This window comes from Astatotilapia calliptera, chromosome 8 (assembly GCF_964374335.1).
Source record: "Astatotilapia calliptera chromosome 8, fAstCal68.1, whole genome shotgun sequence".
In the NCBI taxonomy this organism is placed as follows: Eukaryota; Metazoa; Chordata; class Actinopteri; order Cichliformes; family Cichlidae; genus Astatotilapia; species Astatotilapia calliptera.
Window position 1 is genome coordinate 2607078 of NC_137429.1, and position 27832 is coordinate 2634909.

The following is a 27832-nucleotide window of genomic DNA, read 5'->3' on the forward strand; positions in this document are numbered from 1 at the left end:
AATTATTTCTTCGTTCATTCCTCAGGAATCTTTTTGCGTCAGGAAAAAAACGGCTCTAGGAACCTTCTATTATACCGTGTTGTAAAGGGGAACAAAAAAAATGTTGGACTGACGGGCAGGAAGCTGTCCGTCCTGAGACTGTGCGGAGCTTCCAGACGAGTTTTCATCCTCTCACCAGGGAAGCCTGCGGTGCCGAATAATAATTAGAATCGTTTTTATGGTATAACGAGGTTTTGAGACACTGAGACGGTAACATTTCTAATTTAGCACAATAAATAAAACCGGGCGTCAGCTATCGCCGCCAAACGAGCAAAAACATGAAGGAGGAAAAGAAATACACGTTGGGGTCACCTCCTCCACCGGGACATAGCTGAAGAGGACTCACTTGTTTTCTGCTGGATAGGTACTTTATTCCCAGTAGAGTCAGCAGCCACACGGTCATGGATACGGCCAGCACAAGAGGGCTTTTACACAAAAATATAGACCTGCTACCTGGACTAGAATTTAATTTTTAAAAGTTAACCTGTCAAAGGACCCAGAGCTGCTCTAAGGTATTGGCAGTAACAGTGATACAGTGAATTCATAACGTTTTGCAACTCTTGCCAGATCATCTCAGTTTAATCTAACATTTGCACTTTGACAGATGCACCAAGAATAACACAGAGTTAATAGTTTGGTGCACAGACCGGAGGAGTCATGGATATATCCATCGAACTTCTGATTGGTAATTGAGCCCCTCTACTGCCTGAGAATGAATGAGTAAATGTTCGGGTGGCTCATTTGTGTCATTGCAGCTTGCACCTGAAAATCACAAGTGGAGTTTCAATGTCTCGATTAAAGATCCTCCAACCGGACGACCCCAAAGGTCTCAGGTTGTGTCCCCTTGTATCTGCATCAGCTACATCAGGTTTGGCAGAAGCACAGGCAGGTGGGTGACCTTCATTTGTTTCATTAACATGTAACTCATTCTCTTGATCAAACAGCAGAAACTAAATTATAAAACACAACAATTAGTGTGTAATGATGCTGTATTCAGGTATTTGGTAACCACTTCAGAGGTTCATGGACAAGAGGATAAAATCTGAAGTTAGTAAAGAAGGTAAAGCTCCAGAAACACTTGGAGCTTGGCTTTATGGTCCATGAAACTGAAATTTATGAGCCAGGATTAGCTGTGTGAGTCCAGTGTGAGTAATTTCTTTACTTAGTGCACTAACACAGTGTGTGAGACGATGTGCTTTGGTTTATGTTCTCGACCACTTCTCACTGAAGAGAATGCATAGTTATAGATAAATAAAGATTTTATTAATGCTACTCTGGGGAAATTCACAGCACTAGGCTCAGAAAGAAAATGTGAATTAGATATACTAGAAAAATAGTGTAAGGAAATTGCACAAAATGCAGTAATGCAGTCGGTAGTAACTGATCATTACTAAATGTGTACAGCGCATTGTGTTCTGCGTCCTGATTGGCTCTAGACCATTGTCAATCAATCTCGTACCGTGTCTCCTGTACCGTACAGAATGCATTCGGCTTGTCAAAGTCTTCGATCAAAAACACAACAATGTAGACAAAATGTTTTTCACCGTCAAAGGCAGCCGCGGGTGCCTTTGGTTTCATTCTATAATACTGGACTTATTTTTCTACGAAGGTTTGAACTTTGAGAGTGTTTAAACAAGAGAGAAAAGTGTGAACATGTTCATGCCTGCCTGAGAAAAGTGTATAAAGCGTGTAGTGAGGGGTTTTACAGCCTTAAAAGATCTATACTAATTGTAAAAAAGAAAGTTGGCTACTTCGCAGATTTCACATATCACGGGTTATTTTTTAGAACGTAACTACCGCGATAAACGAGGGACCACTGTACTTTACTGTTTTTGTGCTAACATTGTTTCTACAAGCTGTTGAATCATATAGGATGTAGCTAGTTTTTCCACACACAGCTTAAACACACTGCTTCTGCAGTTTGGCTTAGTTTTTGTTCAGTAAATAATGACATTGTGTCATATGTTAGACGGCTGTGCTTAAATGATTTTAGAACCTTGTAGAGAGCAGATGATTTTTTGTTTTTGTTATGTCTTGATGTGTAATACCGTAGAACAGGGATGTCAAACGTATTTTATATCAGGGGCCACATACAGCCCACTTTTATCCTAAGTAGCCCAGACCTGTGACACTCAGCTTTCTGTCAATAAAGAACTTCTGCATTTAAATGTTTTTTTCACACGATAAAGAAAATTAATAATTGACATATGAAATTATCTTGCGGGCCAGATATAATTGTATCGTGGGCTGGATGTGGTCCATTGGCCGTAAGTTTGACATCCCTGACTTAGAACTAGAATTCTCGAACTAAAAATGCATATCTCCCAGCTTCCTGTGATGCACCTGTAATGTGTGTTTTCTGCAGATGTCCAGCAGATGTTGCCAGTTAAAGAAGAGGTTCCCTCGATCCCCAGTCTGGACCAGCAGGACATAGGCCACATCCACATAAAGGAGGAGCAGGAGGAACTATGGACTGGTCAGGAAGGAGAGCAGCTTAATGGTCTGGGTGCTGTTACTTTGAAGACTGAAGATGAGGAAGAGAAACCTCAAGTCTTAGAGCTTCACCAAGAACCAGCTGAAGATAACAAAGACACACCGACTCCAGCCAGCTGCTCACACAAGCAGATAAAAGGAGAACCTGGTGGAGAGCTCTGTGGAGGACCAGAACCTACCAATACTTCATATCTAAACAGTCTTTTACAACCAAATACTGATGGAAAAGCTTCAGACTATTTCGAGAATGAAGTCACTGTTGATGAGGATGATGATGATTGGCAAGAGCCTTTGTCTGGACCTGAAAGTGAAAGTAGTGATTGGAAGGAGAGCATGAAACATGACTCAGGTGTAAAGAGTGATAATGTGGGACATATCTCTGCCAAACAACCGCTCAGCTGCTCTGAGTGTGGTAAACGCTTTCAGTACAAAGGGTATCTTCAGAGACATTATTCAACACATCATTCAGGAAAAAAAACTTCCAGCCATTTGGTTAATAGAGTGAAGGAAAGTGTTGAATTGCAGACAAAAGTCCACGGTGGAGAGAAACCATTTGGCTGCAGTGTTTGTGGACAAAGATTCAATCAAAATGCAAATCTTAAGACTCACATGAGAGTCCACACAGGGGAAAAACCGTTTACTTGTAGCATTTGTGAAACTAGATTTAGACAGCAGTATAGTCTGGATAGGCACATGAGAATCCACACAGGCGAAAAACCTTTTAGTTGTGGTGTGTGTAGTAAAAGATTTTTACAACTGGGGGATCTGAAGAGACACAGAAGTGTCCATACGGGAGAGAAGCCTTTCGATTGTAATGTTTGTGGTAAAAGATTTACTCAGAGGATTCATTTCAAGACACATCTGAGTGTTCACACGGGTGAGAAGCCATTTGGTTGCGACATTTGTGGTAAAAGATTTAATCGAGTGGGCAATCTGAAGACACACAAAAGAATCCACACAGGAGAGAAACCATTCAGCTGTGAATTTTGTAGTAAAAGGTTTTCACAACAAGGTGTTCTGAAGAGACACAGGAGCATCCACACAGGGCTGAGCCCGTATGCTTGTGATCTTTGTGGTAAACGGTTTAATTATAACAAAAATCTTAACAGGCATATGATAATTCACACAGGAGACAAACCATTTGGCTGTGACATTTGTAATAAAAGATTTTTACAATTAGGGGATTTAAAGAGGCACATGAGAGCACACACAGGAGAATAATTACTTTCATGTTGTGGGGTTAGTGGGAAAGGATTTATCCTAAGAGGGAAATGCAAATCCCCAAAAGTTGATTCTATTCATCTGGACGTAGCGTTTTCAGTGGGAGCAACATTTCGTCACTCATCCAAGTGACTTCTCCAGTCTCAGCTGGCTGCAGGTTTCCCCAACCTTATAAACAGTGCATTTGCACAATGACCGAAACTAGCACCACTGTGAATCCCAAAATACTGAAGAAGTCACTTGGATGAGTGATGAAAAGTTTTGTCCAGATGATCACAATCAACCTTTTGAGATTTACATACCTGGATGACTGAGCATGCATCGAGACAAGAAAATGTGAAGAGACAACAGAGATTGTACTGTACAGTAATCTGATCACAAGATGGAAAATGTATATTAAACAATCCATAGCTTTTGTCCCTCTGATAATTGCAAATAGTAATCATCTGTATCATCTTAGTCCAACATCAGGAATATGTTTTCACATTAACGTATATAGCTTTTTTTCTTTCACCTCCTAGGACCTGGCATCCACATATGTGGACATCACATTTTGTATTTATACTCAATTTTGCTCTAAAAATGAATATCCTCATATGTGGCTCTTATTTTTCTAAGAAACAAAAATCAGGTAAAAAACATAATCTGGTAATCCTCTGTTTTTACATTCATCGGGTCCCAATCAGCCCAAATATCAAAGAGAAATCAAAAAAGCATGCCATGGAAGAGTTCAGGTCTTAGAAGGTTAAATCTGTCATTATGAGGCTGTTGTGTTCGTATTTCGTAACAGTGTCATTTTTTCTGTCTGTTAGTTTTTAAATTTGTTCCCTGTGAATTTCAATTTGATTGCTGCAACTTGTCAGGAATTTCCCCACACTAAACCAGATTTGGTTTACCACATTGACACTTCAAACTTTGGTGTGGCTCAGGGATCACAGTGTTTTAGTGCCCTCTATTGTCCAGCAGTCTGTGCATGATAAATAAAATATTTTTAATAGTTTTCTTTGGGTTTTTCTTTCTTTCTATTAATCCAGATGATGTGTCATTTTTATTTGATTGATGATAAAAAGGTTGTAATGACCTGGACCCTGAAAAGTGCACAGGAATGATTATATTGATAAAAGAGGCTTAAGGATTGACACCACAGACTAAACTATGAACACTGATCCGGGAAAAGCAGGACTGATACGTCTGAGAGCGTTTGCAGTTAAATTCCTCCTCTTGTGGGATCAGTGTCTGTTTAGAAAAAAAACAGCTATGGGTAAGAATGAAATGACAGAACTTGACTCTCTCTAACGGCTTGAAAACTTCACAAGAAATACTTAACTTCATTAAAGAAACTTTACTTCTGCATCAACCTTTGGAAAGGTAAGACTTGTGTTGGTGAGATTAAGCCATGTTAACATGGCTTTTACTATTTAATATTCTCTAAAAGAGTAAATTCAATTTTCAGGTTAAGGTCGTAATACATTCTAATGGTTAGCACTCTGGACTCTGAATCCAGCGATCTGAGTTCAATTCTCAGTGGAACCTCATTTGGCTTTCTAGCACTTTGCTCCACAGGTACATTAACACACGCTAGCATCAGAGTTTAGACCAGGGGCCCGTTCTTCGTACCTCGCTAAGTAAATTAGCTGGATTAGATTGTTGACGATTTCGCGTGATCTTGGATCGTTCGGTTCCCCGAAGCTCATCCGGGACTTGCTGTCATAGCAACAGAGCCGTAAGCGTAAACCTGCTCGGGAGCAGGTTTACTTTATGTAAACAGGATTAGATCGCGGCCACTCAGGTATGTCCGCTTCATTTATACGAAAGCAACAGCGATATTCCACCACTGTTTCACCATAAACAAATAACATCAATGTAACTAAAGATAATGCAGCACTTGATCCTTTTATTGATGTCACACAGATACATACAGGTCATTTCCTAAAAAAGGGAAATGTACTATTAACATTCTATTACATGTATGTGATTATTACAGATGTAATTCATATTTCAGAGTAGTAATTGGAAATCACTTCGTGTAATCAAGATGAGAGACCACGGCTATAAAAGCGAAGGTGGATTTGGGAAGCCTGTCGCAGCCATGTCCTGTCCGTAAACGCGAGCAGCCCATTGCGGAAGGTGCAAGATTGATAAGGAGAGTTTTCAGAATTCAGCGTATATTGCGGGACAGACAGGATCCTTTAGCTCAGCGCGACAGTGTGCTCATAGAGAGATATCGATATTCCCGTGAGGGTATTATTTACTTAACCAACTTGTTGACGAGGGGGTGCAGGACCACCACCTGTCTTTTTTTGCTCTGCCCTTTTCTTGGTTGCTGTTATAAACAAACAGATTATTTCAGGGTCTCTTTCCAAGAGACTAAAAGCAATATAAGTGATAAATATTACCATTCTATAGAATATTCTTATATTTCACTTTTACTTGTTCCCATGTTCTAGTGGGTCCTGTTGTGGCTCTAATGTGAAAGGGGATATAATATAACATATTATAATATAATGTAATATAATATTGGATAATATAGTGTGATATGATAAATCTACCCTACCGCCTACTGGTGTTGTCCAGAGGGGCCGATGGCGCGATATGGCAGCCTGGCTTCTGTCAGTCTGCCCCAGGGCAGCTGTGGCTACAACCGTAGCTGCCTCCACCAGTGTGTGAATGTGAGAGTGACTGAATAGTGGCATTGTCATGCGCTTTGGGTGCCTTGAAAAGCGCTACATCAATCCACTCCATTATTATTGTCATCATTAAATTACTTACGAGTTTAATTTGTCAGCAACTTTCTGCCAGCCCTCTCTCCTTGCTTTTGCAGCCTTTGCAGTGTTCCCTTGCGTTTTAATTAAAATCTGAAACTCCTGAAATCCCTCACTCAAGAGTTCTTGCTCTGCTGCTGAAAAATACCGAGCGCGCTCCTTCGACATTTTCGCCGACCAATCAGAGGGTTGCCGATCAATGTTTCTACTCTCGATGCGTAGCCCCTGTTAAGCCACCCAGTGATCTCACATTACTTCATCCAGCTATACTAATCGTCAACAACAGGTGCGTTCGGAGAACCGGCTTAGCGAGCTCACGGGTAGCGCGATGATTTGATCTCGGATGTGTCATTTGATCTTGGATGTAGTAAGCGACGTACGAAGAACGGGCCCCAGGAGTGGGCAATCTCAGTCCACGAGGGTCGGTGACCCTGCAGGTTTTAGATGTGTTCTCGAACCAAAACAGCTGACTTAAATGGCTAAATAAGCTCCTCAAAATGTCCTGAAGTTCTCCAGAGGCCTGATAACGAACTAATCATGTGATTCAGGTGTGTTGACCCAAGGTGAGATCTAAAACCTGCAGGGCCCTTGTGTACTGAGATTGCCCAACCCTGGTCTAGAAAGTTAAAGAGCAAGTTAGTGGCCCAGTCAATTCCACTCCTCTTGTGTTGGCTGATCTCATCATCTCAGTGAAACCTCATCTTCATGCTGCACCAAACCTCGCTCATGCTCTTCTGCTGCACTTTCCACTTCAGCTTCCTGCTGTATCTTTCATTATCCACCTTGACTCAAGTCAACTTTTCCTCTTGCACTCTTCCCACTTCTAATCCTGTTGCCACCTCTGAAGGCCCCGATCTTCTTCCTGACAAGCTCTTTGATGTCCTTTGTTTGGCTAGCACACAACCTACAGAAGACAAAACCAAGAGACTTAATTCTCAATAGGGATGCAAGTAAAACAGAGAAAATGCTGGACAAGTAGAGTTGTCTAAAGAGTGAACATCAATTCCCTTGTGACCAAAGAAGGAAAAGACCCATGTTTCCACCCGGTTTCGGACCGGGGACCTTTCGCATGTGAGGCGAACGTGATAACCACTACACTACGGAAACCCCGAAAGACAGCTTCTTTGGCTTTCCAATGTGTCTCACTGAGTAATCTCGCACTGACAAATCTGGTGGCATGTTCCTATCATGGCCTTGAAGTAAAAGGAGCCATGGAGAAGAGACAGACGCACTCTAGCAAGGAGTCTGAACTGTAGTCTCGATGTTAGGCTCACTTAAACTTTGGACATTTAGGAGTTCACTAAAGCAAGCACAGCTCAACATATGCTGCCCTAAGAACCCCAGAACCTCTGGCAGCAGAACTGTTGCCTAAAGCGCCCATTTGTTTCATTGCCTTGTGCATTGGCTGAAAATAGGCCCAAGTCCTGTGCAGGCCACCTAGAGCCAGTCATTTCCAAGAGCTTAGTCTGTGCCTCCATCTTCAGGAAATATAGCGACTGGAGATTTGTTGATTTGTGTGAAGTCTGTGGAGTTTGCAGAAATTTGGGCCATAGACAACTCTTTAGCAAGACGAGCATCCAAAGGTTACAGATGTCAGAGACCTGGGGCCCGTTCTTCGTACGTCGCTTACTACATCCAAGATCAAATGACACATCCAAGATCAAATCATCGCGCTAACTCTGAGCTCGCTATTCCGGTTCCCCGAACACACCTGTTGTTGACGATTAGTATAGCTGGATGAAGTAATGTGAGATCACTGGGTGGCCCAACAGGGGCTACGCATCGATAGTAGAAACATTGATCGGCAACCCTTTGATTGGTCGGCGAAAATGTCGAAGGAGCGCGCTCGGTATTCTTCGGCAGCAGAGCCAGAACTCTTGAGTGAGGGATTTTAGGAGTTTCAGAGTCTAATTAAAACGCAAGGGAACACTGCAAAGGCTGCAAAAGCAAGGAGAGAGGGCTGGCAGAAAGTTGCTGACAAATTAAACTCGTAAGTAATTTAATAATAACAATAATAATGGAGTGGATCTATATAGCGCTCTTCAAGGCACCCAAAGCGTTTTACAATTCCACTATTCAGTCACTCTCACATTCACACACTGGTAGCTGTCACAGCTGCCCTGGGGCAGACTGACAGAAGCCAGGCTGCCATATCGCGCCATCGGCCCCTCTGGCCAACACCAGTAGGTGGTAGGGTAGATTTATCATATCACACTATATTATCCAATATTATATTACATTATATTATATTACATTATGTTATATTATATCCCCTTTCACATTAGAGCCACAACAGGACCCACTAGAACATGGGAACAAGTAAAAGTGAAATATAAGAATATTCTACAGAATGGTAATATTGATCACTTATATTGCTTTTCGTCTCTTGGACAGAGACCCTGAAATAATCTGTTTGTTTGTTTATAACAGCAACCAAGAAAAGGGGCAGCGCAAAAAAAGACAGGTGGTGGTCCTGCACCCCCTCGTCAACAAGTTGGTTAAGTAAATAATACCCTCACGGGAATATCGATATCTCTCTATGAGCACACTGTCGCGCTGAGCTAAAGGATCCTGTCTGTCCCGCAATATACGCTGGATTCTGAGGACTCTCCTTATCAATCTTGCACCTTCCGCAATGGGTGGCTCGCGTAAACGGACAGGACATGGCTGCAACAGACTTCCCAAATCCACCTTCGCTTTTATAGCCGTGGTCTCTCATCTTGATTACACGAAGTAAATTGCAATTACTACTCTGAAATCTGAATTACATCTGTAATAATCACATACATGTAATAGAATGTTAATAGTACATTTCCCTTTTTTAGGAAATGACCTGTATGTATCTGTGTGACATCAATAAAAGGATCAAGTGCTGCATTATCTTTAGTTACATTGATGTTATTTATTTATGGTACAACAGTGGTAAAATATCGCTGTTGCTTTCGTATACATGAAGCGGAAATACCTGAGTGGCCGCGATCTAATCCTGTTTACATAAAGTAAACCTGCTCCCGAGCAGGTTTACGCTTACGGCTCTGTTGCTATGACAGCAAGTCCCGGATGGGCTTCGAAGAACCGAACGATCCAGGATCACGCGAAATCGTCAACAGTCAAATCCGGCTAACTTACTTAGCGAGGTACGAAGAACGGGCCCCAGTACCAGATTTGAGTACTTTCTCTCGTCTGTGTCCCAAACAGCAGTAGAACCCCACAAGTTCAAGCAGTGCCTGCAGTCAGACACTTTTATATCAGGATGCATAAGGAAAGAAGCATGTTTCCGCCCGGTTTCGGACCTGGGACCTTTCGCGTGTTAGGCGAACGTGATAACCACTACACTACGGAAACTGAGGAGATTGCATACCCCGTAGTAATTAAAGGAGCATCCATTTGTGGACTTTTATGACAGATCATGTAGGACTATTGAGAAGGAGGGAACTCCCATTTGTGTCATTCTTCAAGCACTCCCCCACTTATGGCTGTATTGATAATGCAAATTGTGATCTCAAGATTGCATCTCTTGTCATGGGAGCTGATCTTCTGGTTGACAAGCTCTTTGATGTCCTTTGTTTGGCTAGCACACAATCTACAGAAGACAAGACCAAGAAACTTATTTGTCAGTAGGGACGCACGTAAAACAGAGAAAATGCTGCACAAGCAGTGTTCTCTTGGACTAGCATCTCTTCTGATGGGAGCTCTTTCTGAGAAGACCTTTTCGACTTGTGAGCGCACAGGTGGAATTCATGTTTCTTCAAGCCCATTATAGGACTAGATTATTAGATTGACTAGGATCTGGTGTGCGATTAAGGTGTGTGTGGTCATTGCAGGTAAAAGGCAGAACAGAGAAGGAAACTGCTCACTCCCCGTCGGGGAATCGAACCCCGGTCTTCCGCGTGACAGGCGGAGATACTGTCCACTATACTAACGAGGACCTCTGAAGCACTGCAATGGTCACGTCAAGCTGCGATTCGCAGCAGGTATGACAGGTAAAATTTGGCTGGCCGTGTAGAAATCCCCATCGGTTTACCAGGAACTACACTTTTATGCCTGTTTGACACAGATCTTTTGTGTGCTTCAGGAAGGGTTCCATGGTGTAATGGTTAGCACTCTGGACTCTGAATCCAGCGATCTGAGTTCAAGTCTCAGTGGAACCTCATTTGGCTTTCTAGCACTTTGCTCCACAGGTACATTAGCATTAGCACACGCTAGCATAAGAATCTAGTCAGTTGAAGAGCAAGTTAGTGGCCCAGTCAGTTCCACTCCTCTTGTGTTGGCTGATCTCATCTGCACATGGTCTTCATGCTGCACCAAACCTCGCTCATGCTCTTCTGCTGCACTTTCCACTTCAGCTTCCTGCTGTATCGTTCATTAGCCACCTTGACTCAAGTCAACTTTTCCTCTTGCACTCTTCCCACTTCCAATCCCTTTGCCACCTCTGAAGGCCCCGATCTTCTTCTTGACAAGCTCTTAGATGTCCTTTGTTTGGCTAGCACACAACCTACAGAAGACAAAACCAAGAGACTTAATTCTCAATAGGGATGCAAGTAAAACAGAGAAAATGCTGGACAAGCAGAGTTGTCTAAAGAGTGAATATCAATTCCCTTGTAACCAAAGAAGGAAAAGACCCATGTTTCCGCCCGGTTTCGGACCGGGGACCTTTCGCGTGTGAGGCGAACGTGATAACCACTACACTACGGAAACCCCGAAAGACAGCTTCTTTGGCTTTCCAATGTGTCTCACTGAGTAATCTCGCACTCTGACAAATTTGGTGACATGTTCCTATCATGGCCTTGAAGTAAAAGGAGCCATGGAGAAGAGACAGACGCACTCTAGCAAGGAGTCTGAACTGTAGTCTCCATGTTAGGCTCACTTAAACTTTGGACATTTAGGAGTTCACTAAAGCAAGCACAGCTCAACATATGCTGCCCTAAGAACCCCAGAACCTCTGGCAGCAGAACTGTTGCCTAAAGCGCCCATTTGTTTCATTGCCTTGGGCATTGGCTGAAAATAGGCCCAAGTCCTGTGCAGGCCACCTAGAGCCAGTCATTTCCAAGAGCTTAGTCTGTGCCTCCATCTTCAGGAAATATAGCGACTGGAGATTTGTTGATTTGTGTGAAGTCTGTGGAGTTTGCAGAAATTTGGGCCATAGACAACTCTTTAGCAAGACGAGCATCCAAAGGTTACAGATGTCAGAGACCTGTACCAGATTTGAGTACTTTCTCTTGTCTGTGTCCCAAACAGCAGTAGAACCCCACAAGTTCAAGCAGTGCCTGCAGTCAGACACTTTTATATCAGGACGCATAAGCAAAGACGCATGCTTCCGCCCGGTTTCGGACCGGGGACCTTTCGCGTGTTAGGCGAACGTGATAACCACTACACTACGGAAACTGAGCTTGCGTACCCCGTAGTAATTAAAGGAGCATTTCAATGCTTTCTTACATTTGTGGACTTTTATGACAGATCATGTAGGACTATTGAGAAGGAGGGAACTCCCATTTGTGTCATTCTTCAAGCACTCCCCCACTTATGGCTGTATTGACAATGCAAATTGTGATCTCAAGATTGCATCTCTTGTCATGGGAGCTGATCTTCTGGTTGACAAGCTCTTTGATGTCCTTTGTTTGGCTAGCACACAATCTACAGAAGACAAGACCAAGAAACTTATTTGTCAGTAGGGACGCACGTAAAACAGAGAAAATGCTGCACAAGCAGTGTTCTCTTGGACTAGCATCTCTTCTGATGGGAGCTCTTTCTGAGAAGACCTTTTCGACTTGTGAGCGCACAGGTGGAATTCATGTTTCTTCAAGCCCATTATAGGACTAGATTATTAGATTGACTAGGATCTGGTGTGCGATTAAGGTGTGTGTGGTCATTGCAGGTAAAAGGCAGAACAGAGAAGGAAACTGCTCACTCCCCGTCGGGGAATCGAACCCCGGTCTTCCGCGTGACAGGCGGAGATACTGTCCACTATACTAACGAGGACCTCTGAAGCACTGCAATGGTCACGTCAAGCTGCGATTCGCAGCAGGTATGACAGGTAAAATTTGGCTGGCCATGTAGAAATCCCCATCGGTTTACCAGGAACTACACTTTTATGCCTGTGTGACACAGATCTTTTGTGTGCTTCAGGCAGGGTTCCATGGTGTAATGGTTAGCACTCTAGACCCTGAATCCAGCGATCTGAGTTCAAGTCTCAGTGGAACCTCATTTGGCTTTCTAGCACTTTGCTCCACAGGTACATTAGCATTAGCACACGCTAGCATAAGAATCTAGTCAGTTGAAGAGCAAGTTAGTGGCCCAGTCAGTTCCACTCCTCTTGTGTTGGCTGATCTCATCTGCACATGGTCTTCATGCTGCACCAAACCTCGCTCATGCTCTTCTGCTGCACTTTCCACTTCAGCTTCCTGCTGTATCGTTCATTAGCCACCTTGACTCAAGTCAACTTTTCCTCTTGCACTCTTCCCACTTCCAATCCCTTTGCCACCTCTGAAGGCCCCGATCTTCTTCTTGACAAGCTCTTTGATGTCCTTTGTTTGGCTAGCACACAACCTACAGAAGACAAAACCAAGAGACTTAATTCTCAATAGGGATGCAAGTAAAACAGAGAAAATGCTGGACAAGCAGAGTTGTCTAAAGAGTGAATATCAATTCCCTTGTAACCAAAGAAGGAAAAGACCCACGTTTCTGCCCGGTTTCGGACCGGGGACCTTTCGCGTGTGAGGCGAACGTGATAACCACTACACTACGGAAACCCCGAAAGACAGCTTGTTTGGCTTTCCAATGTGTCTCACTGAGTAATCTCGCACTCTGACAAATTTGGTGACATGTTCCTATCATGGCCTTGAAGTAAAAGGAGCCATGGAGAAGAGACAGACGCACTCTAGCAAGGAGTCTGAACTGTAGTCTCCATGTTAGGCTCACTTAAACTTTGGACATTTAGGAGTTCACTAAAGCAAGCACAGCTCAACATATGCTGCCCTAAGAACCCCAGAACCTCTGGCAGCAGAACTGTTGCCTAAAGCGCCCATTTGTTTCATTGCCTTGGGCATTGGCTGAAAATAGGCCCAAGTCCTGTGCAGGCCACCTAGAGCCAGTCATTTCCAAGAGCTTAGTCTGTGCCTCCATCTTCAGGAAATATAGCGACTGGAGATTTGTTGATTTGTGTGAAGTCTGTGGAGTTTGCAGAAATTTGGGCCATAGACAACTCTTTAGCAAGACGAGCATCCAAAGGTTACAGATGTCAGAGACCTGAACCAGATTTGAGTACTTTCTCTTGTCTGTGTCCCAAACAGCAGTAGAACCCCACAAGTTCAAGCAGTGCCTGCAGTCAGACACTTTTATATCAGGACGCATAAGCAAAGACGCATGCTTCCGCCCGGTTTCGGACCGGGGACCTTTCGCGTGTTAGGGGAACGTGATAACCACTACACTACGGAAACTGAGCTTGCGTACCCCGTAGTAATTAAAGGAGCATTTCAATGCTTTCTTACATTTGTGGACTTTTATGACAGATCATGTAGGACTATTGAGAAGGAGGGAACTCCCATTTGTGTCATTCTTCAAGCACTCCCCCACTTATGGCTGTATTGACAATGCAAATTGTGATCTCAAGATTGCATCTCTTGTCATGGGAGCTGATCTTCTGGTTGACAAGCTCTTTGATGTCCTTTGTTTGGCTAGCACACAATCTACAGAAGACAAGACCAAGAAACTTATTTGTCAGTAGGGACGCACGTAAAACAGAGAAAATGCTGCACAAGCAGTGTTCTCTTGGACTAGCATCTCTTCTGATGGGAGCTCTTTCTGAGAAGACCTTTTCGACTTGTGAGCGCACAGGTGGAATTCATGTTTCTTCAAGCCCATTATAGGACTAGATTATTAGATTGACTAGGATCTGGTGTGCGATTAAGGTGTGTGTGGTCATTGCAGGTAAAAGGCAGAACAGAGAAGGAAACTGCTCACTCCCCGTCGGGTAATCGAACCCCGGTCTTCCGCGTGACAGGCGGAGATACTGTCCACTATACTAACGAGGACCTCTGAAGCACTGCAATGGTCACGTCAAGCTGCGATTCGCAGCAGGTATGACAGGTAAAATTTGGCTGGCCGTGTAGAAATCCCCATCGGTTTACCAGGAACTACACTTTTATGCCTGTTTGACACAGATCTTTTGTGTGCTTCAGGCAGGGTTCCATGATGTAATGGTTAGCACTCTGGACTCTGAATCCAGCGATCTGAGTTCAAGTCTCAGTGGAACCTCATTTGGCTTTCTAGCACTTTGCTCCACAGGTACATTAGCATTAGCACACGCTAGCATAAGAATCTAGTCAGTTGAAGAGCAAGTTAGTGGCCCAGTCAGTTCCACTCCTCTTGTGTTGGCTGATCTCATCTGCACATGGTCTTCATGCTGCACCAAACCTCGCTCATGCTCTTCTGCTGCACTTTCCACTTCAGCTTCCTGCTGTATCGTTCATTAGCCACCTTGACTCAAGTCAACTTTTCCTCTTGCACTCTTCCCACTTCCAATCCCTTTGCCACCTCTGAAGGCCCCGATCTTCTTCTTGACAAGCTCTTTGATGTCCTTTGTTTGGCTAGCACACAACCTACAGAAGACAAAACCAAGAGACTTAATTCTCAATAGGGATGCAAGTAAAACAGAGAAAATGCTGGACAAGCAGAGTTGTCTAAAGAGTGAATATCAATTCCCTTGTAACCAAAGAAGGAAAAGACCCATGTTTCTGCCCGGTTTCGGACCGGGGACCTTTCGCGTGTGAGGCGAACGTGATAACCACTACACTACGGAAACCCCGAAAGACAGCTTGTTTGGCTTTCCAATGTGTCTCACTGAGTAATCTCGCACTCTGACAAATTTGGTGACATGTTCCTATCATGGCCTTGAAGTAAAAGGAGCCATGGAGAAGAGACAGACGCACTCTAGCAAGGAGTCTGAACTGTAGTCTCCATGTTAGGCTCACTTAAACTTTGGACATTTAGGAGTTCACTAAAGCAAGCACAGCTCAACATATGCTGCCCTAAGAACCCCAGAACCTCTGGCAGCAGAACTGTTGCCTAAAGCGCCAATTTGTTTCATTGCCTTGGGCATTGGCTGAAAATAGGCCCAAGTCCTGTGCAGGCCACCTAGAGCCAGTCATTTCCAAGAGCTTAGTCTGTGCCTCCATCTTCAGGAAATATAGCGACTGGAGATTTGTTGATTTGTGTGAAGTCTGTGGAGTTTGCAGAAATTTGGGCCATAGACAACTCTTTAGCAAGACGAGCATCCAAAGGTTACAGATGTCAGAGACCTGAACCAGATTTGAGTACTTTCTCTTGTCTGTGTCCCAAACAGCAGTAGAACCCCACAAGTTCAAGCAGTGCCTGCAGTCAGACACTTTTATATCAGGACGCATAAGCAAAGACGCATGCTTCCGCCCGGTTTCGGACCGGGGACCTTTCGCGTGTAAGGCGAACGTGATAACCACTACACTACGGAAACTGAGCTTGCGTACCCCGTAGTAATTAAAGGAGCATTTCAATGCTTTCTTACATTTGTGGACTTTTATGACAGATCATGTAGGACTATTGAGAAGGAGGGAACTCCCATTTGTGTCATTCTTCAAGCACTCCCCCACTTATGGCTGTATTGACAATGCAAATTGTGATCTCAAGATTGCATCTCTTGTCATGGGAGCTGATCTTCTGGTTGACAAGCTCTTTGATGTCCTTTGTTTGGCTAGCACACAATCTACAGAAGACAAGACCAAGAAACTTATTTGTCAGTAGGGACGCACGTAAAACAGAGAAAATGCTGCACAAGCAGTGTTCTCTTGGACTAGCATCTCTTCTGATGGGAGCTCTTTCTGATAAGAGCTTTTCGACTTGTGAGCGCACAGGTGGAATTCATGTTTCTTCAAGCCCATTATAGGACTAGATTATTAGATTGACTAGGATCTGGTGTGCGATTAAGGTGTGTGTGGTCATTGCAGGTAAAAGGCAGAACAGAGAAGGAAACTGCTCACTCCCCGTCGGGTAATCGAACCCCGGTCTTCCGCGTGACAGGCGGAGATACTGTCCACTATACTAACGAGGACCTCTGAAGCACTGCAATGGTCACGTCAAGCTGCGATTCGCAGCAGGTATGACAGGTAAAATTTGGCTGGCCGTGTAGAAATCCCCATCGGTTTACCAGGAACTACACTTTTATGCCTGTTTGACACAGATCTTTTGTGTGCTTCAGGCAGGGTTCCATGATGTAATGGTTAGCACTCTGGACTCTGAATCCAGCGATCTGAGTTCAAGTCTCAGTGGAACCTCATTTGGCTTTCTAGCACTTTGCTCCACAGGTACATTAGCATTAGCACACGCTAGCATAAGAATCTAGTCAGTTGAAGAGCAAGTTAGTGGCCCAGTCAGTTCCACTCCTCTTGTGTTGGCTGATCTCATCTGCACATGGTCTTCATGCTGCACCAAACCTCGCTCATGCTCTTCTGCTGCACTTTCCACTTCAGCTTCCTGCTGTATCGTTCATTAGCCACCTTGACTCAAGTCAACTTTTCCTCTTGCACTCTTCCCACTTCCAATCCCTTTGCCACCTCTGAAGGCCCCGATCTTCTTCTTGACAAGCTCTTTGATGTCCTTTGTTTGGCTAGCACACAACCTACAGAAGACAAAACCAAGAGACTTAATTCTCAATAGGGATGCAAGTAAAACAGAGAAAATGCTGGACAAGCAGAGTTGTCTAAAGAGTGAATATCAATTCCCTTGTAACCAAAGAAGGAAAAGACCCATGTTTCTGCCCGGTTTCGGACCGGGGACCTTTCGCGTGTGAGGCGAACGTGATAACCACTACACTACGGAAACCCCGAAAGACAGCTTGTTTGGCTTTCCAATGTGTCTCACTGAGTAATCTCGCACTCTGACAAATTTGGTGACATGTTCCTATCATGGCCTTGAAGTAAAAGGAGCCATGGAGAAGAGACAGACGCACTCTAGCAAGGAGTCTGAACTGTAGTCTCCATGTTAGGCTCACTTAAACTTTGGACATTTAGGAGTTCACTAAAGCAAGCACAGCTCAACATATGCTGCCCTAAGAACCCCAGAACCTCTGGCAGCAGAACTGTTGCCTAAAGCGCCAATTTGTTTCATTGCCTTGGGCATTGGCTGAAAATAGGCCCAAGTCCTGTGCAGGCCACCTAGAGCCAGTCATTTCCAAGAGCTTAGTCTGTGCCTCCATCTTCAGGAAATATAGCGACTGGAGATTTGTTGATTTGTGTGAAGTCTGTGGAGTTTGCAGAAATTTGGGCCATAGACAACTCTTTAGCAAGACGAGCATCCAAAGGTTACAGATGTCAGAGACCTGAACCAGATTTGAGTACTTTCTCTTGTCTGTGTCCCAAACAGCAGTAGAACCCCACAAGTTCAAGCAGTGCCTGCAGTCAGACACTTTTATATCAGGACGCATAAGCAAAGACGCATGCTTCCGCCCGGTTTCGGACCGGGGACCTTTCGCGTGTTAGGCGAACGTGATAACCACTACACTACGGAAACTGAGCTTGCGTACCCCGTAGTAATTAAAGGAGCATTTCAATGCTTTCTTACATTTGTGGACTTTTATGACAGATCATGTAGGACTATTGAGAAGGAGGGAACTCCCATTTGTGTCATTCTTCAAGCACTCCCCCACTTATGGCTGTATTGACAATGCAAATTGTGATCTCAAGATTGCATCTCTTGTCATGGGAGCTGATCTTCTGGTTGACAAGCTCTTTGATGTCCTTTGTTTGGCTAGCACACAATCTACAGAAGACAAGACCAAGAAACTTATTTGTCAGTAGGGACGCACGTAAAACAGAGAAAATGCTGCACAAGCAGTGTTCTCTTGGACTAGCATCTCTTCTGATGGGAGCTCTTTCTGAGAAGACCTTTTCGACTTGTGAGCGCACAGGTGGAATTCATGTTTCTTCAAGCCCATTATAGGACTAGATTATTAGATTGACTAGGATCTGGTGTGCGATTAAGGTGTGTGTGGTCATTGCAGGTAAAAGGCAGAACAGAGAAGGAAACTGCTCACTCCCCGTCGGGTAATCGAACCCCGGTCTTCCGCGTGACAGGCGGAGATACTGTCCACTATACTAACGAGGACCTCTGAAGCACTGCAATGGTCACGTCAAGCTGCGATTCGCAGCAGGTATGACAGGTAAAATTTGGCTGGCCGTGTAGAAATCCCCATCGGTTTACCAGGAACTACACTTTTATGCCTGTTTGACACAGATCTTTTGTGTGCTTCAGGCAGGGTTCCATGATGTAATGGTTAGCACTCTGGACCCTGAATCCAGCGATCTGAGTTCAAGTCTCAGTGGAACCTCATTTGGCTTTCTAGCACTTTGCTCCACAGGTACATTAGCATTAGCACACGCTAGCATAAGAATCTAGTCAGTTGAAGAGCAAGTTAGTGGCCCAGTCAGTTCCACTCCTCTTGTGTTGGCTGATCTCATCTGCACATGGTCTTCATGCTGCACCAAACCTCGCTCATGCTCTTCTGCTGCACTTTCCACTTCAGCTTCCTGCTGTATCGTTCATTAGCCACCTTGACTCAAGTCAACTTTTCCTCTTGCACTCTTCCCACTTCCAATCCCTTTGCCACCTCTGAAGGCCCCGATCTTCTTCTTGACAAGCTCTTTGATGTCCTTTGTTTGGCTAGCACACAACCTACAGAAGACAAAACCAAGAGACTTAATTCTCAATAGGGATGCAAGTAAAACAGAGAAAATGCTGGACAAGCAGAGTTGTCTAAAGAGTGAATATCAATTCCCTTGTAACCAAAGAAGGAAAAGACCCATGTTTCTGCCCGGTTTCGGACCGGGGACCTTTCGCGTGTGAGGCGAACGTGATAACCACTACACTACGGAAACCCCGAAAGACAGCTTGTTTGGCTTTCCAATGTGTCTCACTGAGTAATCTCGCACTCTGACAAATTTGGTGACATGTTCCTATCATGGCCTTGAAGTAAAAGGAGCCATGGAGAAGAGACAGACGCACTCTAGCAAGGAGTCTGAACTGTAGTCTCCATGTTAGGCTCACTTAAACTTTGGACATTTAGGAGTTCACTAAAGCAAGCACAGCTCAACATATGCTGCCCTAAGAACCCCAGAACCTCTGGCAGCAGAACTGTTGCCTAAAGCGCCAATTTGTTTCATTGCCTTGGGCATTGGCTGAAAATAGGCCCAAGTCCTGTGCAGGCCACCTAGAGCCAGTCATTTCCAAGAGCTTAGTCTGTGCCTCCATCTTCAGGAAATATAGCGACTGGAGATTTGTTGATTTGTGTGAAGTCTGTGGAGTTTGCAGAAATTTGGGCCATAGACAACTCTTTAGCAAGACGAGCATCCAAAGGTTACAGATGTCAGAGACCTGAACCAGATTTGAGTACTTTCTCTTGTCTGTGTCCCAAACAGCAGTAGAACCCCACAAGTTCAAGCAGTGCCTGCAGTCAGACACTTTTATATCAGGACGCATAAGCAAAGACGCATGCTTCCGCCCGGTTTCGGACCGGGGACCTTTCGCGTGTTAGGCGAACGTGATAACCACTACACTACGGAAACTGAGCTTGCGTACCCCGTAGTAATTAAAGGAGCATTTCAATGCTTTCTTACATTTGTGGACTTTTATGACAGATCATGTAGGACTATTGAGAAGGAGGGAACTCCCATTTGTGTCATTCTTCAAGCACTCCCCCACTTATGGCTGTATTGACAATGCAAATTGTGATCTCAAGATTGCATCTCTTGTCATGGGAGCTGATCTTCTGGTTGACAAGCTCTTTGATGTCCTTTGTTTGGCTAGCACACAATCTACAGAAGACAAGACCAAGAAACTTATTTGTCAGTAGGGACGCACGTAAAACAGAGAAAATGCTGCACAAGCAGTGTTCTCTTGGACTAGCATCTCTTCTGATGGGAGCTCTTTCTGATAAGAGCTTTTCGACTTGTGAGCGCACAGGTGGAATTCATGTTTCTTCAAGCCCATTATAGGACTAGATTATTAGATTGACTAGGATCTGGTGTGCGATTAAGGTGTGTGTGGTCATTGCAGGTAAAAGGCAGAACAGAGAAGGAAACTGCTCACTCCCCGTCGGGTAATCGAACCCCGGTCTTCCGCGTGACAGGCGGAGATACTGTCCACTATACTAACGAGGACCTCTGAAGCACTGCAATGGTCACGTCAAGCTGCGATTCGCAGCAGGTATGACAGGTAAAATTTGGCTGGCCGTGTAGAAATCCCCATCGGTTTACCAGGAACTACACTTTTATGCCTGTTTGACACAGATCTTTTGTGTGCTTCAGGCAGGGTTCCATGATGTAATGGTTAGCACTCTGGACTCTGAATCCAGCGATCTGAGTTCAAGTCTCAGTGGAACCTCATTTGGCTTTCTAGCACTTTGCTCCACAGGTACATTAGCATTAGCACACGCTAGCATAAGAATCTAGTCAGTTGAAGAGCAAGTTAGTGGCCCAGTCAGTTCCACTCCTCTTGTGTTGGCTGATCTCATCTGCACATGGTCTTCATGCTGCACCAAACCTCGCTCATGCTCTTCTGCTGCACTTTCCACTTCAGCTTCCTGCTGTATCGTTCATTAGCCACCTTGACTCAAGTCAACTTTTCCTCTTGCACTCTTCCCACTTCCAATCCCTTTGCCACCTCTGAAGGCCCCGATCTTCTTCTTGACAAGCTCTTTGATGTCCTTTGTTTGGCTAGCACACAACCTACAGAAGACAAAACCAAGAGACTTAATTCTCAATAGGGATGCAAGTAAAACAGAGAAAATGCTGGACAAGCAGAGTTGTCTAAAGAGTGAATATCAATTCCCTTGTAACCAAAGAAGGAAAAGACCCATGTTTCCGCCCGGTTTCGGACCGGGGACCTTTCGCGTGTGAGGCGAACGTGATAACCACTACACTACGGAAACCCCGAAAGGCAGCTTGTTTGGCTTTCCAATGTGTCTCACTGAGTAATCTCGCACTCTGACAAATTTGGTGACATGTTCCTATCATGGCCTTGAAGTAAAAGGAGCCATGGAGAAGAGACAGACGCACTCTAGCAAGGAGTCTGAACTGTAGTCTCCATGTTAGGCTCACTTAAACTTTGGACATTTAGGAGTTCACTAAAGCAAGCACAGCTCAACATATGCTGCCCTAAGAACCCCAGAACCTCTGGCAGCAGAACTGTTGCCTAAAGCGCCCATTTGTTTCATTGCCTTGGGCATTGGCTGAAAATAGGCCCAAGTCCTGTGCAGGCCACCTAGAGCCAGTCATTTCCAAGAGCTTAGTCTGTGCCTCCATCTTCAGGAAATATAGCGACTGGAGATTTGTTGATTTGTGTGAAGTCTGTGGAGTTTGCAGAAATTTGGGCCATAGACAACTCTTTAGCAAGACGAGCATCCAAAGGTTACAGATGTCAGAGACCTGAACCAGATTTGAGTACTTTCTCTTGTCTGTGTCCCAAACAGCAGTAGAACCCCACAAGTTCAAGCAGTGCCTGCAGTCAGACACTTTTATATCAGGACGCATAAGCAAAGACGCATGCTTCCGCCCGGTTTCGGACCGGGGACCTTTCGCGTGTAAGGCGAACGTGATAACCACTACACTACGGAAACTGAGCTTGCGTACCCCGTAGTAATTAAAGGAGCATTTCAATGCTTTCTTACATTTGTGGACTTTTATGACAGATCATGTAGGACTATTGAGAAGGAGGGAACTCCCATTTGTGTCATTCTTCAAGCACTCCCCCACTTATGGCTGTATTGACAATGCAAATTGTGATCTCAAGATTGCATCTCTTGTCATGGGAGCTGATCTTCTGGTTGACAAGCTCTTTGATGTCCTTTGTTTGGCTAGCACACAATCTACAGAAGACAAGACCAAGAAACTTATTTGTCAGTAGGGACGCACGTAAAACAGAGAAAATGCTGCACAAGCAGTGTTCTCTTGGACTAGCATCTCTTCTGATGGGAGCTCTTTCTGAGAAGACCTTTTCGACTTGTGAGCGCACAGGTGGAATTCATGTTTCTTCAAGCCCATTATAGGACTAGATTATTAGATTGACTAGGATCTGGTGTGCGATTAAGGTGTGTGTGGTCATTGCAGGTAAAAGGCAGAACAGAGAAGGAAACTGCTCACTCCCCGTCGGGGAATCGAACCCCGGTCTTCCGCGTGACAGGCGGAGATACTGTCCACTATACTAACGAGGACCTCTGAAGCACTGCAATGGTCACGTCAAGCTGCGATTCGCAGCAGGTATGACAGGTAAAATTTGGCTGGCCGTGTAGAAATCCCCATCGGTTTACCAGGAACTACACTTTTATGCCTGTTTGACACAGATCTTTTGTGTGCTTCAGACAGGATTCCATGGTGTAATGGTTAGCACTCTGGACCCTGAATCCAGCGATCTGAGTTCAAGTCTCAGTGGAACCTCATTTGGCTTTCTAGCACTTTGCTCCACAGGTACATTAGCATTAGCACACGCTAGCATAAGAATCTAGTCAGTTGAAGAGCAAGTTAGTGGCCCAGTCAGTTCCACTCCTCTTGTGTTGGCTGATCTCATCTGCACATGGTCTTCATGCTGCACCAAACCTCGCTCATGCTCTTCTGCTGCACTTTCCACTTCAGCTTCCTGCTGTATCGTTCATTAGCCACCTTGACTCAAGTCAACTTTTCCTCTTGCACTCTTCCCACTTCCAATCCCTTTGCCACCTCTGAAGGCCCCGATCTTCTTCTTGACAAGCTCTTTGATGTCCTTTGTTTGGCTAGCACACAACCTACAGAAGACAAAACCAAGAGACTTAATTCTCAATAGGGATGCAAGTAAAACAGAGAAAATGCTGGACAAGCAGAGTTGTCTAAAGAGTGAATATCAATTCCCTTGTAACCAAAGAAGGAAAAGACCCATGTTTCCGCCCGGTTTCGGACCGGGGACCTTTCGCGTGTGAGGCGAACGTGATAACCACTACACTACGGAAACCCCGAAAGACAGCTTGTTTGGCTTTCCAATGTGTCTCACTGAGTAATCTCGCACTCTGACAAATTTGGTGACATGTTCCTATCATGGCCTTGAAGTAAAAGGAGCCATGGAGAAGAGACAGACGCACTCTAGCAAGGAGTCTGAACTGTAGTCTCCATGTTAGGCTCACTTAAACTTTGGACATTTAGGAGTTCACTAAAGCAAGCACAGCTCAACATATGCTGCCCTAAGAACCCCAGAACCTCTGGCAGCAGAACTGTTGCCTAAAGCGCCCATTTGTTTCATTGCCTTGGGCATTGGCTGAAAATAGGCCCAAGTCCTGTGCAGGCCACCTAGAGCCAGTCATTTCCAAGAGCTTAGTCTGTGCCTCCATCTTCAGGAAATATAGCGACTGGAGATTTGTTGATTTGTGTGAAGTCTGTGGAGTTTGCAGAAATTTGGGCCATAGACAACTCTTTAGCAAGACGAGCATCCAAAGGTTACAGATGTCAGAGACCTGAACCAGATTTGAGTACTTTCTCTTGTCTGTGTCCCAAACAGCAGTAGAACCCCACAAGTTCAAGCAGTGCCTGCAGTCAGACACTTTTATATCAGGACGCATAAGCAAAGACGCATGCTTCCGCCCGGTTTCGGACCGGGGACCTTTCGCGTGTTAGGGGAACGTGATAACCACTACACTACGGAAACTGAGCTTGCGTACCCCGTAGTAATTAAAGGAGCATTTCAATGCTTTCTTACATTTGTGGACTTTTATGACAGATCATGTAGGACTATTGAGAAGGAGGGAACTCCCATTTGTGTCATTCTTCAAGCACTCCCCCACTTATGGCTGTATTGACAATGCAAATTGTGATCTCAAGATTGCATCTCTTGTCATGGGAGCTGATCTTCTGGTTGACAAGCTCTTTGATGTCCTTTGTTTGGCTAGCACACAATCTACAGAAGACAAGACCAAGAAACTTATTTGTCAGTAGGGACGCACGTAAAACAGAGAAAATGCTGCACAAGCAGTGTTCTCTTGGACTAGCATCTCTTCTGATGGGAGCTCTTTCTGAGAAGACCTTTTCGACTTGTGAGCGCACAGGTGGAATTCATGTTTCTTCAAGCCCATTATAGGACTAGATTATTAGATTGACTAGGATCTGGTGTGCGATTAAGGTGTGTGTGGTCATTGCAGGTAAAAGGCAGAACAGAGAAGGAAACTGCTCACTCCCCGTCGGGGAATCGAACCCCGGTCTTCCGCGTGACAGGCGGAGATACTGTCCACTATACTAACGAGGACCTCTGAAGCACTGCAATGGTCACGTCAAGCTGCGATTCGCAGCAGGTATGACAGGTAAAATTTGGCTGGCCGTGTAGAAATCCCCATCGGTTTACCAGGAACTACACTTTTATGCCTGTTTGACACAGATCGTTTGTGTGCTTCAGGCAGGGTTCCATGGTGTAATGGTTAGCACTCTGGACTCTGAATCCAGCGATCTGAGTTCAAGTCTCAGTGGAACCTCATTTGGCTTTCTAGCACTTTGCTCCACAGGTACATTAGCATTAGCACACGCTAGCATAAGAATCTAGTCAGTTGAAGAGCAAGTTAGTGGCCCAGTCAGTTCCACTCCTCTTGTGTTGGCTGATCTCATCTGCACATGGTCTTCATGCTGCACCAAACCTCGCTCATGCTCTTCTGCTGCACTTTCCACTTCAGCTTCCTGCTGTATCGTTCATTAGCCACCTTGACTCAAGTCAACTTTTCCTCTTGCACTCTTCCCACTTCCAATCCCTTTGCCACCTCTGAAGGCCCCGATCTTCTTCTTGACAAGCTCTTTGATGTCCTTTGTTTGGCTAGCACACAACCTACAGAAGACAAAACCAAGAGACTTAATTCTCAATAGGGATGCAAGTAAAACAGAGAAAATGCTGGACAAGCAGAGTTGTCTAAAGAGTGAATATCAATTCCCTTGTAACCAAAGAAGGAAAAGACCCATGTTTCCGCCCGGTTTCGGACCGGGGACCTTTCGCGTGTGAGGCGAACGTGATAACCACTACACTACGGAAACCCCGAAAGACAGCTTGTTTGGCTTTCCAATGTGTCTCACTGAGTAATCTCGCACTCTGACAAATTTGGTGACATGTTCCTATCATGGCCTTGAAGTAAAAGGAGCCATGGAGAAGAGACAGACGCACTCTAGCAAGGAGTCTGAACTGTAGTCTCCATGTTAGGCTCACTTAAACTTTGGACATTTAGGAGTTCACTAAAGCAAGCACAGCTCAACATATGCTGCCCTAAGAACCCCAGAACCTCTGGCAGCAGAACTGTTGCCTAAAGCGCCCATTTGTTTCATTGCCTTGGGCATTGGCTGAAAATAGGCCCAAGTCCTGTGCAGGCCACCTAGAGCCAGTCATTTCCAAGAGCTTAGTCTGTGCCTCCATCTTCAGGAAATATAGCGACTGGAGATTTGTTGATTTGTGTGAAGTCTGTGGAGTTTGCAGAAATTTGGGCCATAGACAACTCTTTAGCAAGACGAGCATCCAAAGGTTACAGATGTCAGAGACCTGAACCAGATTTGAGTACTTTCTCTTGTCTGTGTCCCAAACAGCAGTAGAACCCCACAAGTTCAAGCAGTGCCTGCAGTCAGACACTTTTATATCAGGACGCATAAGCAAAGACGCATGCTTCCGCCCGGTTTCGGACCGGGGACCTTTCGCGTGTAAGGCGAACGTGATAACCACTACACTACGGAAACTGAGCTTGCGTACCCCGTAGTAATTAAAGGAGCATTTCAATGCTTTCTTACATTTGTGGACTTTTATGACAGATCATGTAGGACTATTGAGAAGGAGGGAACTCCCATTTGTGTCATTCTTCAAGCACTCCCCCACTTATGGCTGTATTGACAATGCAAATTGTGATCTCAAGATTGCATCTCTTGTCATGGGAGCTGATCTTCTGGTTGACAAGCTCTTTGATGTCCTTTGTTTGGCTAGCACACAATCTACAGAAGACAAGACCAAGAAACTTATTTGTCAGTAGGGACGCACGTAAAACAGAGAAAATGCTGCACAAGCAGTGTTCTCTTGGACTAGCATCTCTTCTGATGGGAGCTCTTTCTGAGAAGACCTTTTCGACTTGTGAGCGCACAGGTGGAATTCATGTTTCTTCAAGCCCATTATAGGACTAGATTATTAGATTGACTAGGATCTGGTGTGCGATTAAGGTGTGTGTGGTCATTGCAGGTAAAAGGCAGAACAGAGAAGGAAACTGCTCACTCCCCGTCGGGGAATCGAACCCCGGTCTTCCGCGTGACAGGCGGAGATACTGTCCACTATACTAACGAGGACCTCTGAAGCACTGCAATGGTCACGTCAAGCTGCGATTCGCAGCAGGTATGACAGGTAAAATTTGGCTGGCCGTGTAGAAATCCCCATCGGTTTACCAGGAACTACACTTTTATGCCTGTTTGACACAGATCTTTTGTGTGCTTCAGGCAGGGTTCCATGGTGTAGTGGTTAGCACTCTGGACCCTGAATCCAGCGATCTGAGTTCAAGTCTCAGTGGAACCTCATTTGGCTTTCTAGCACTTTGCTCCACAGGTGCATTAGCACACGCTAACATAAGAATCTAGTCAGTTGAAGAGCAAGTTAGTGGCCCAGTCAGTTCCACTCCTCTTGTGTTGGCTGATCTCATCTGCACATGGTCTTCATGCTGCACCAAACCTCGCTCATGCTCTTCTGCTGCACTTTCCACTTCAGCTTCCTGCTGTATCGTTCATTAGCCACCTTGACTCAAGTCAACTTTTCCTCTTGCACTCTTCCCACTTCCAATCCCTTTGCCACCTCTGAAGGCCCCGATCTTCTTCTTGACAAGCTCTTTGATGTCCTTTGTTTGGCTAGCACACAACCTACAGAAGACAAAACCAAGAGACTTAATTCTCAATAGGGATGCAAGTAAAACAGAGAAAATGCTGGACAAGCAGAGTTGTCTAAAGAGTGAATATCAATTCCCTTGTAACCAAAGAAGGAAAAGACCCATGTTTCTGCCCGGTTTCGGACCGGGGACCTTTCGCGTGTGAGGCGAACGTGATAACCACTACACTACGGAAACCCCGAAAGACAGCTTGTTTGGCTTTCCAATGTGTCTCACTGAGTAATCTCGCACTCTGACAAATTTGGTGACATGTTCCTATCATGGCCTTGAAGTAAAAGGAGCCATGGAGAAGAGACAGACGCACTCTAGCAAGGAGTCTGAACTGTAGTCTCCATGTTAGGCTCACTTAAACTTTGGACATTTAGGAGTTCACTAAAGCAAGCACAGCTCAACA

The 27832-nt window shown here is 44.8% G+C and overlaps 1 protein-coding gene, 1 long non-coding RNA gene and 33 other non-coding genes across 37 annotated transcripts; 11 read left to right on the plus strand and 24 right to left on the minus strand.

The window, feature by feature from the left end:
• The first annotated feature begins 104 nt into the window (after positions 1–104).
• On the plus strand, positions 105–4753 carry LOC113027991 (uncharacterized). 3 transcript variants are annotated; one of them, XM_026177887.2, is made up of 3 exons: positions 105–551; positions 644–928; positions 2405–4753. In XM_026177887.2, exons 2-3 carry the CDS (start codon positions 826–828, stop codon positions 3751–3753), a joined length of 1452 nt encoding a protein of 483 aa, XP_026033672.1. In that variant the 5' UTR covers positions 105–551; positions 644–825; the 3' UTR covers positions 3754–4753. The 3 variants fall into 3 exon arrangements, with proteins under 3 accessions (XP_026033672.1, XP_026033673.1, XP_026033674.1); XM_026177888.2 differs by having other exon boundaries at positions 795–928; XM_026177889.2 differs by having other exon boundaries at positions 105–403; positions 795–928.
• A 2796-nt stretch (positions 4754–7549) lies between these two features.
• trnav-cac (transfer RNA valine (anticodon CAC)) lies at positions 7550–7622 on the minus strand. The gene has a single exon. It is a non-coding gene; the product is annotated as a tRNA-Val (tRNA).
• Positions 7623–8108: 486 nt separating this feature from the next.
• Positions 8109–9395, plus strand: LOC145430264 (uncharacterized). Its single transcript, XR_013910726.1, has 2 exons — positions 8109–8505; positions 8946–9395. It is a non-coding gene; the product is annotated as an uncharacterized LOC145430264 (long non-coding RNA).
• Positions 9396–9787: 392 nt separating this feature from the next.
• trnav-aac (transfer RNA valine (anticodon AAC)) lies at positions 9788–9860 on the minus strand. Its single transcript has one exon. It is a non-coding gene; the product is annotated as a tRNA-Val (tRNA).
• Positions 9861–10371: 511 nt separating this feature from the next.
• trnad-guc (transfer RNA aspartic acid (anticodon GUC)) lies at positions 10372–10443 on the minus strand. Its single transcript has one exon. It is a non-coding gene; the product is annotated as a tRNA-Asp (tRNA).
• Positions 10444–10594: 151 nt separating this feature from the next.
• trnaq-cug (transfer RNA glutamine (anticodon CUG)) lies at positions 10595–10666 on the plus strand. Its single transcript has one exon. It is a non-coding gene; the product is annotated as a tRNA-Gln (tRNA).
• Positions 10667–11140: 474 nt separating this feature from the next.
• trnav-cac (transfer RNA valine (anticodon CAC)) lies at positions 11141–11213 on the minus strand. The gene has a single exon. It is a non-coding gene; the product is annotated as a tRNA-Val (tRNA).
• Positions 11214–11827: 614 nt separating this feature from the next.
• Positions 11828–11900, minus strand: trnav-aac (transfer RNA valine (anticodon AAC)). Its single transcript has one exon. It is a non-coding gene; the product is annotated as a tRNA-Val (tRNA).
• Positions 11901–12422: 522 nt separating this feature from the next.
• trnad-guc (transfer RNA aspartic acid (anticodon GUC)) lies at positions 12423–12494 on the minus strand. The gene has a single exon. It is a non-coding gene; the product is annotated as a tRNA-Asp (tRNA).
• A 151-nt stretch (positions 12495–12645) lies between these two features.
• trnaq-cug (transfer RNA glutamine (anticodon CUG)) lies at positions 12646–12717 on the plus strand. The gene has a single exon. It is a non-coding gene; the product is annotated as a tRNA-Gln (tRNA).
• Positions 12718–13191: 474 nt separating this feature from the next.
• trnav-cac (transfer RNA valine (anticodon CAC)) lies at positions 13192–13264 on the minus strand. The gene has a single exon. It is a non-coding gene; the product is annotated as a tRNA-Val (tRNA).
• Positions 13265–13878: 614 nt separating this feature from the next.
• trnav-aac (transfer RNA valine (anticodon AAC)) lies at positions 13879–13951 on the minus strand. Its single transcript has one exon. It is a non-coding gene; the product is annotated as a tRNA-Val (tRNA).
• Positions 13952–14696: 745 nt separating this feature from the next.
• On the plus strand, positions 14697–14768 carry trnaq-cug (transfer RNA glutamine (anticodon CUG)). The gene has a single exon. It is a non-coding gene; the product is annotated as a tRNA-Gln (tRNA).
• A 474-nt stretch (positions 14769–15242) lies between these two features.
• On the minus strand, positions 15243–15315 carry trnav-cac (transfer RNA valine (anticodon CAC)). Its single transcript has one exon. It is a non-coding gene; the product is annotated as a tRNA-Val (tRNA).
• A 614-nt stretch (positions 15316–15929) lies between these two features.
• On the minus strand, positions 15930–16002 carry trnav-aac (transfer RNA valine (anticodon AAC)). The gene has a single exon. It is a non-coding gene; the product is annotated as a tRNA-Val (tRNA).
• Positions 16003–16747: 745 nt separating this feature from the next.
• trnaq-cug (transfer RNA glutamine (anticodon CUG)) lies at positions 16748–16819 on the plus strand. The gene has a single exon. It is a non-coding gene; the product is annotated as a tRNA-Gln (tRNA).
• A 474-nt stretch (positions 16820–17293) lies between these two features.
• trnav-cac (transfer RNA valine (anticodon CAC)) lies at positions 17294–17366 on the minus strand. Its single transcript has one exon. It is a non-coding gene; the product is annotated as a tRNA-Val (tRNA).
• Positions 17367–17980: 614 nt separating this feature from the next.
• On the minus strand, positions 17981–18053 carry trnav-aac (transfer RNA valine (anticodon AAC)). The gene has a single exon. It is a non-coding gene; the product is annotated as a tRNA-Val (tRNA).
• A 745-nt stretch (positions 18054–18798) lies between these two features.
• Positions 18799–18870, plus strand: trnaq-cug (transfer RNA glutamine (anticodon CUG)). Its single transcript has one exon. It is a non-coding gene; the product is annotated as a tRNA-Gln (tRNA).
• Positions 18871–19344: 474 nt separating this feature from the next.
• trnav-cac (transfer RNA valine (anticodon CAC)) lies at positions 19345–19417 on the minus strand. Its single transcript has one exon. It is a non-coding gene; the product is annotated as a tRNA-Val (tRNA).
• A 614-nt stretch (positions 19418–20031) lies between these two features.
• trnav-aac (transfer RNA valine (anticodon AAC)) lies at positions 20032–20104 on the minus strand. The gene has a single exon. It is a non-coding gene; the product is annotated as a tRNA-Val (tRNA).
• A 745-nt stretch (positions 20105–20849) lies between these two features.
• trnaq-cug (transfer RNA glutamine (anticodon CUG)) lies at positions 20850–20921 on the plus strand. Its single transcript has one exon. It is a non-coding gene; the product is annotated as a tRNA-Gln (tRNA).
• A 474-nt stretch (positions 20922–21395) lies between these two features.
• On the minus strand, positions 21396–21468 carry trnav-cac (transfer RNA valine (anticodon CAC)). The gene has a single exon. It is a non-coding gene; the product is annotated as a tRNA-Val (tRNA).
• Positions 21469–22082: 614 nt separating this feature from the next.
• On the minus strand, positions 22083–22155 carry trnav-uac (transfer RNA valine (anticodon UAC)). Its single transcript has one exon. It is a non-coding gene; the product is annotated as a tRNA-Val (tRNA).
• A 522-nt stretch (positions 22156–22677) lies between these two features.
• Positions 22678–22749, minus strand: trnad-guc (transfer RNA aspartic acid (anticodon GUC)). The gene has a single exon. It is a non-coding gene; the product is annotated as a tRNA-Asp (tRNA).
• A 150-nt stretch (positions 22750–22899) lies between these two features.
• On the plus strand, positions 22900–22972 carry trnaq-cug (transfer RNA glutamine (anticodon CUG)). The gene has a single exon. It is a non-coding gene; the product is annotated as a tRNA-Gln (tRNA).
• A 474-nt stretch (positions 22973–23446) lies between these two features.
• On the minus strand, positions 23447–23519 carry trnav-cac (transfer RNA valine (anticodon CAC)). Its single transcript has one exon. It is a non-coding gene; the product is annotated as a tRNA-Val (tRNA).
• A 614-nt stretch (positions 23520–24133) lies between these two features.
• Positions 24134–24206, minus strand: trnav-aac (transfer RNA valine (anticodon AAC)). Its single transcript has one exon. It is a non-coding gene; the product is annotated as a tRNA-Val (tRNA).
• A 522-nt stretch (positions 24207–24728) lies between these two features.
• Positions 24729–24800, minus strand: trnad-guc (transfer RNA aspartic acid (anticodon GUC)). The gene has a single exon. It is a non-coding gene; the product is annotated as a tRNA-Asp (tRNA).
• A 151-nt stretch (positions 24801–24951) lies between these two features.
• On the plus strand, positions 24952–25023 carry trnaq-cug (transfer RNA glutamine (anticodon CUG)). Its single transcript has one exon. It is a non-coding gene; the product is annotated as a tRNA-Gln (tRNA).
• Positions 25024–25497: 474 nt separating this feature from the next.
• Positions 25498–25570, minus strand: trnav-cac (transfer RNA valine (anticodon CAC)). Its single transcript has one exon. It is a non-coding gene; the product is annotated as a tRNA-Val (tRNA).
• Positions 25571–26184: 614 nt separating this feature from the next.
• Positions 26185–26257, minus strand: trnav-uac (transfer RNA valine (anticodon UAC)). The gene has a single exon. It is a non-coding gene; the product is annotated as a tRNA-Val (tRNA).
• A 522-nt stretch (positions 26258–26779) lies between these two features.
• Positions 26780–26851, minus strand: trnad-guc (transfer RNA aspartic acid (anticodon GUC)). Its single transcript has one exon. It is a non-coding gene; the product is annotated as a tRNA-Asp (tRNA).
• A 151-nt stretch (positions 26852–27002) lies between these two features.
• On the plus strand, positions 27003–27074 carry trnaq-cug (transfer RNA glutamine (anticodon CUG)). The gene has a single exon. It is a non-coding gene; the product is annotated as a tRNA-Gln (tRNA).
• A 468-nt stretch (positions 27075–27542) lies between these two features.
• trnav-cac (transfer RNA valine (anticodon CAC)) lies at positions 27543–27615 on the minus strand. The gene has a single exon. It is a non-coding gene; the product is annotated as a tRNA-Val (tRNA).
• Between the last annotated feature and the right edge of the window lie 217 nt (positions 27616–27832).

Excerpts from the sequence above, each read along its gene's own strand:
- LOC113027991 (XM_026177887.2), top strand. The coding sequence starts at position 826 with ATGTCTCGATTAAAGATCCTCCAACCGGACGACCCCAAAGGTCTCAGG. Across the intron at positions 929-2,404 it reads TTTGGCAGAAGCACAGGCAG|ATGTCCAGCAGATGTTGCCA; the intron begins GTGGGTGACCTT and ends TGTTTTCTGCAG.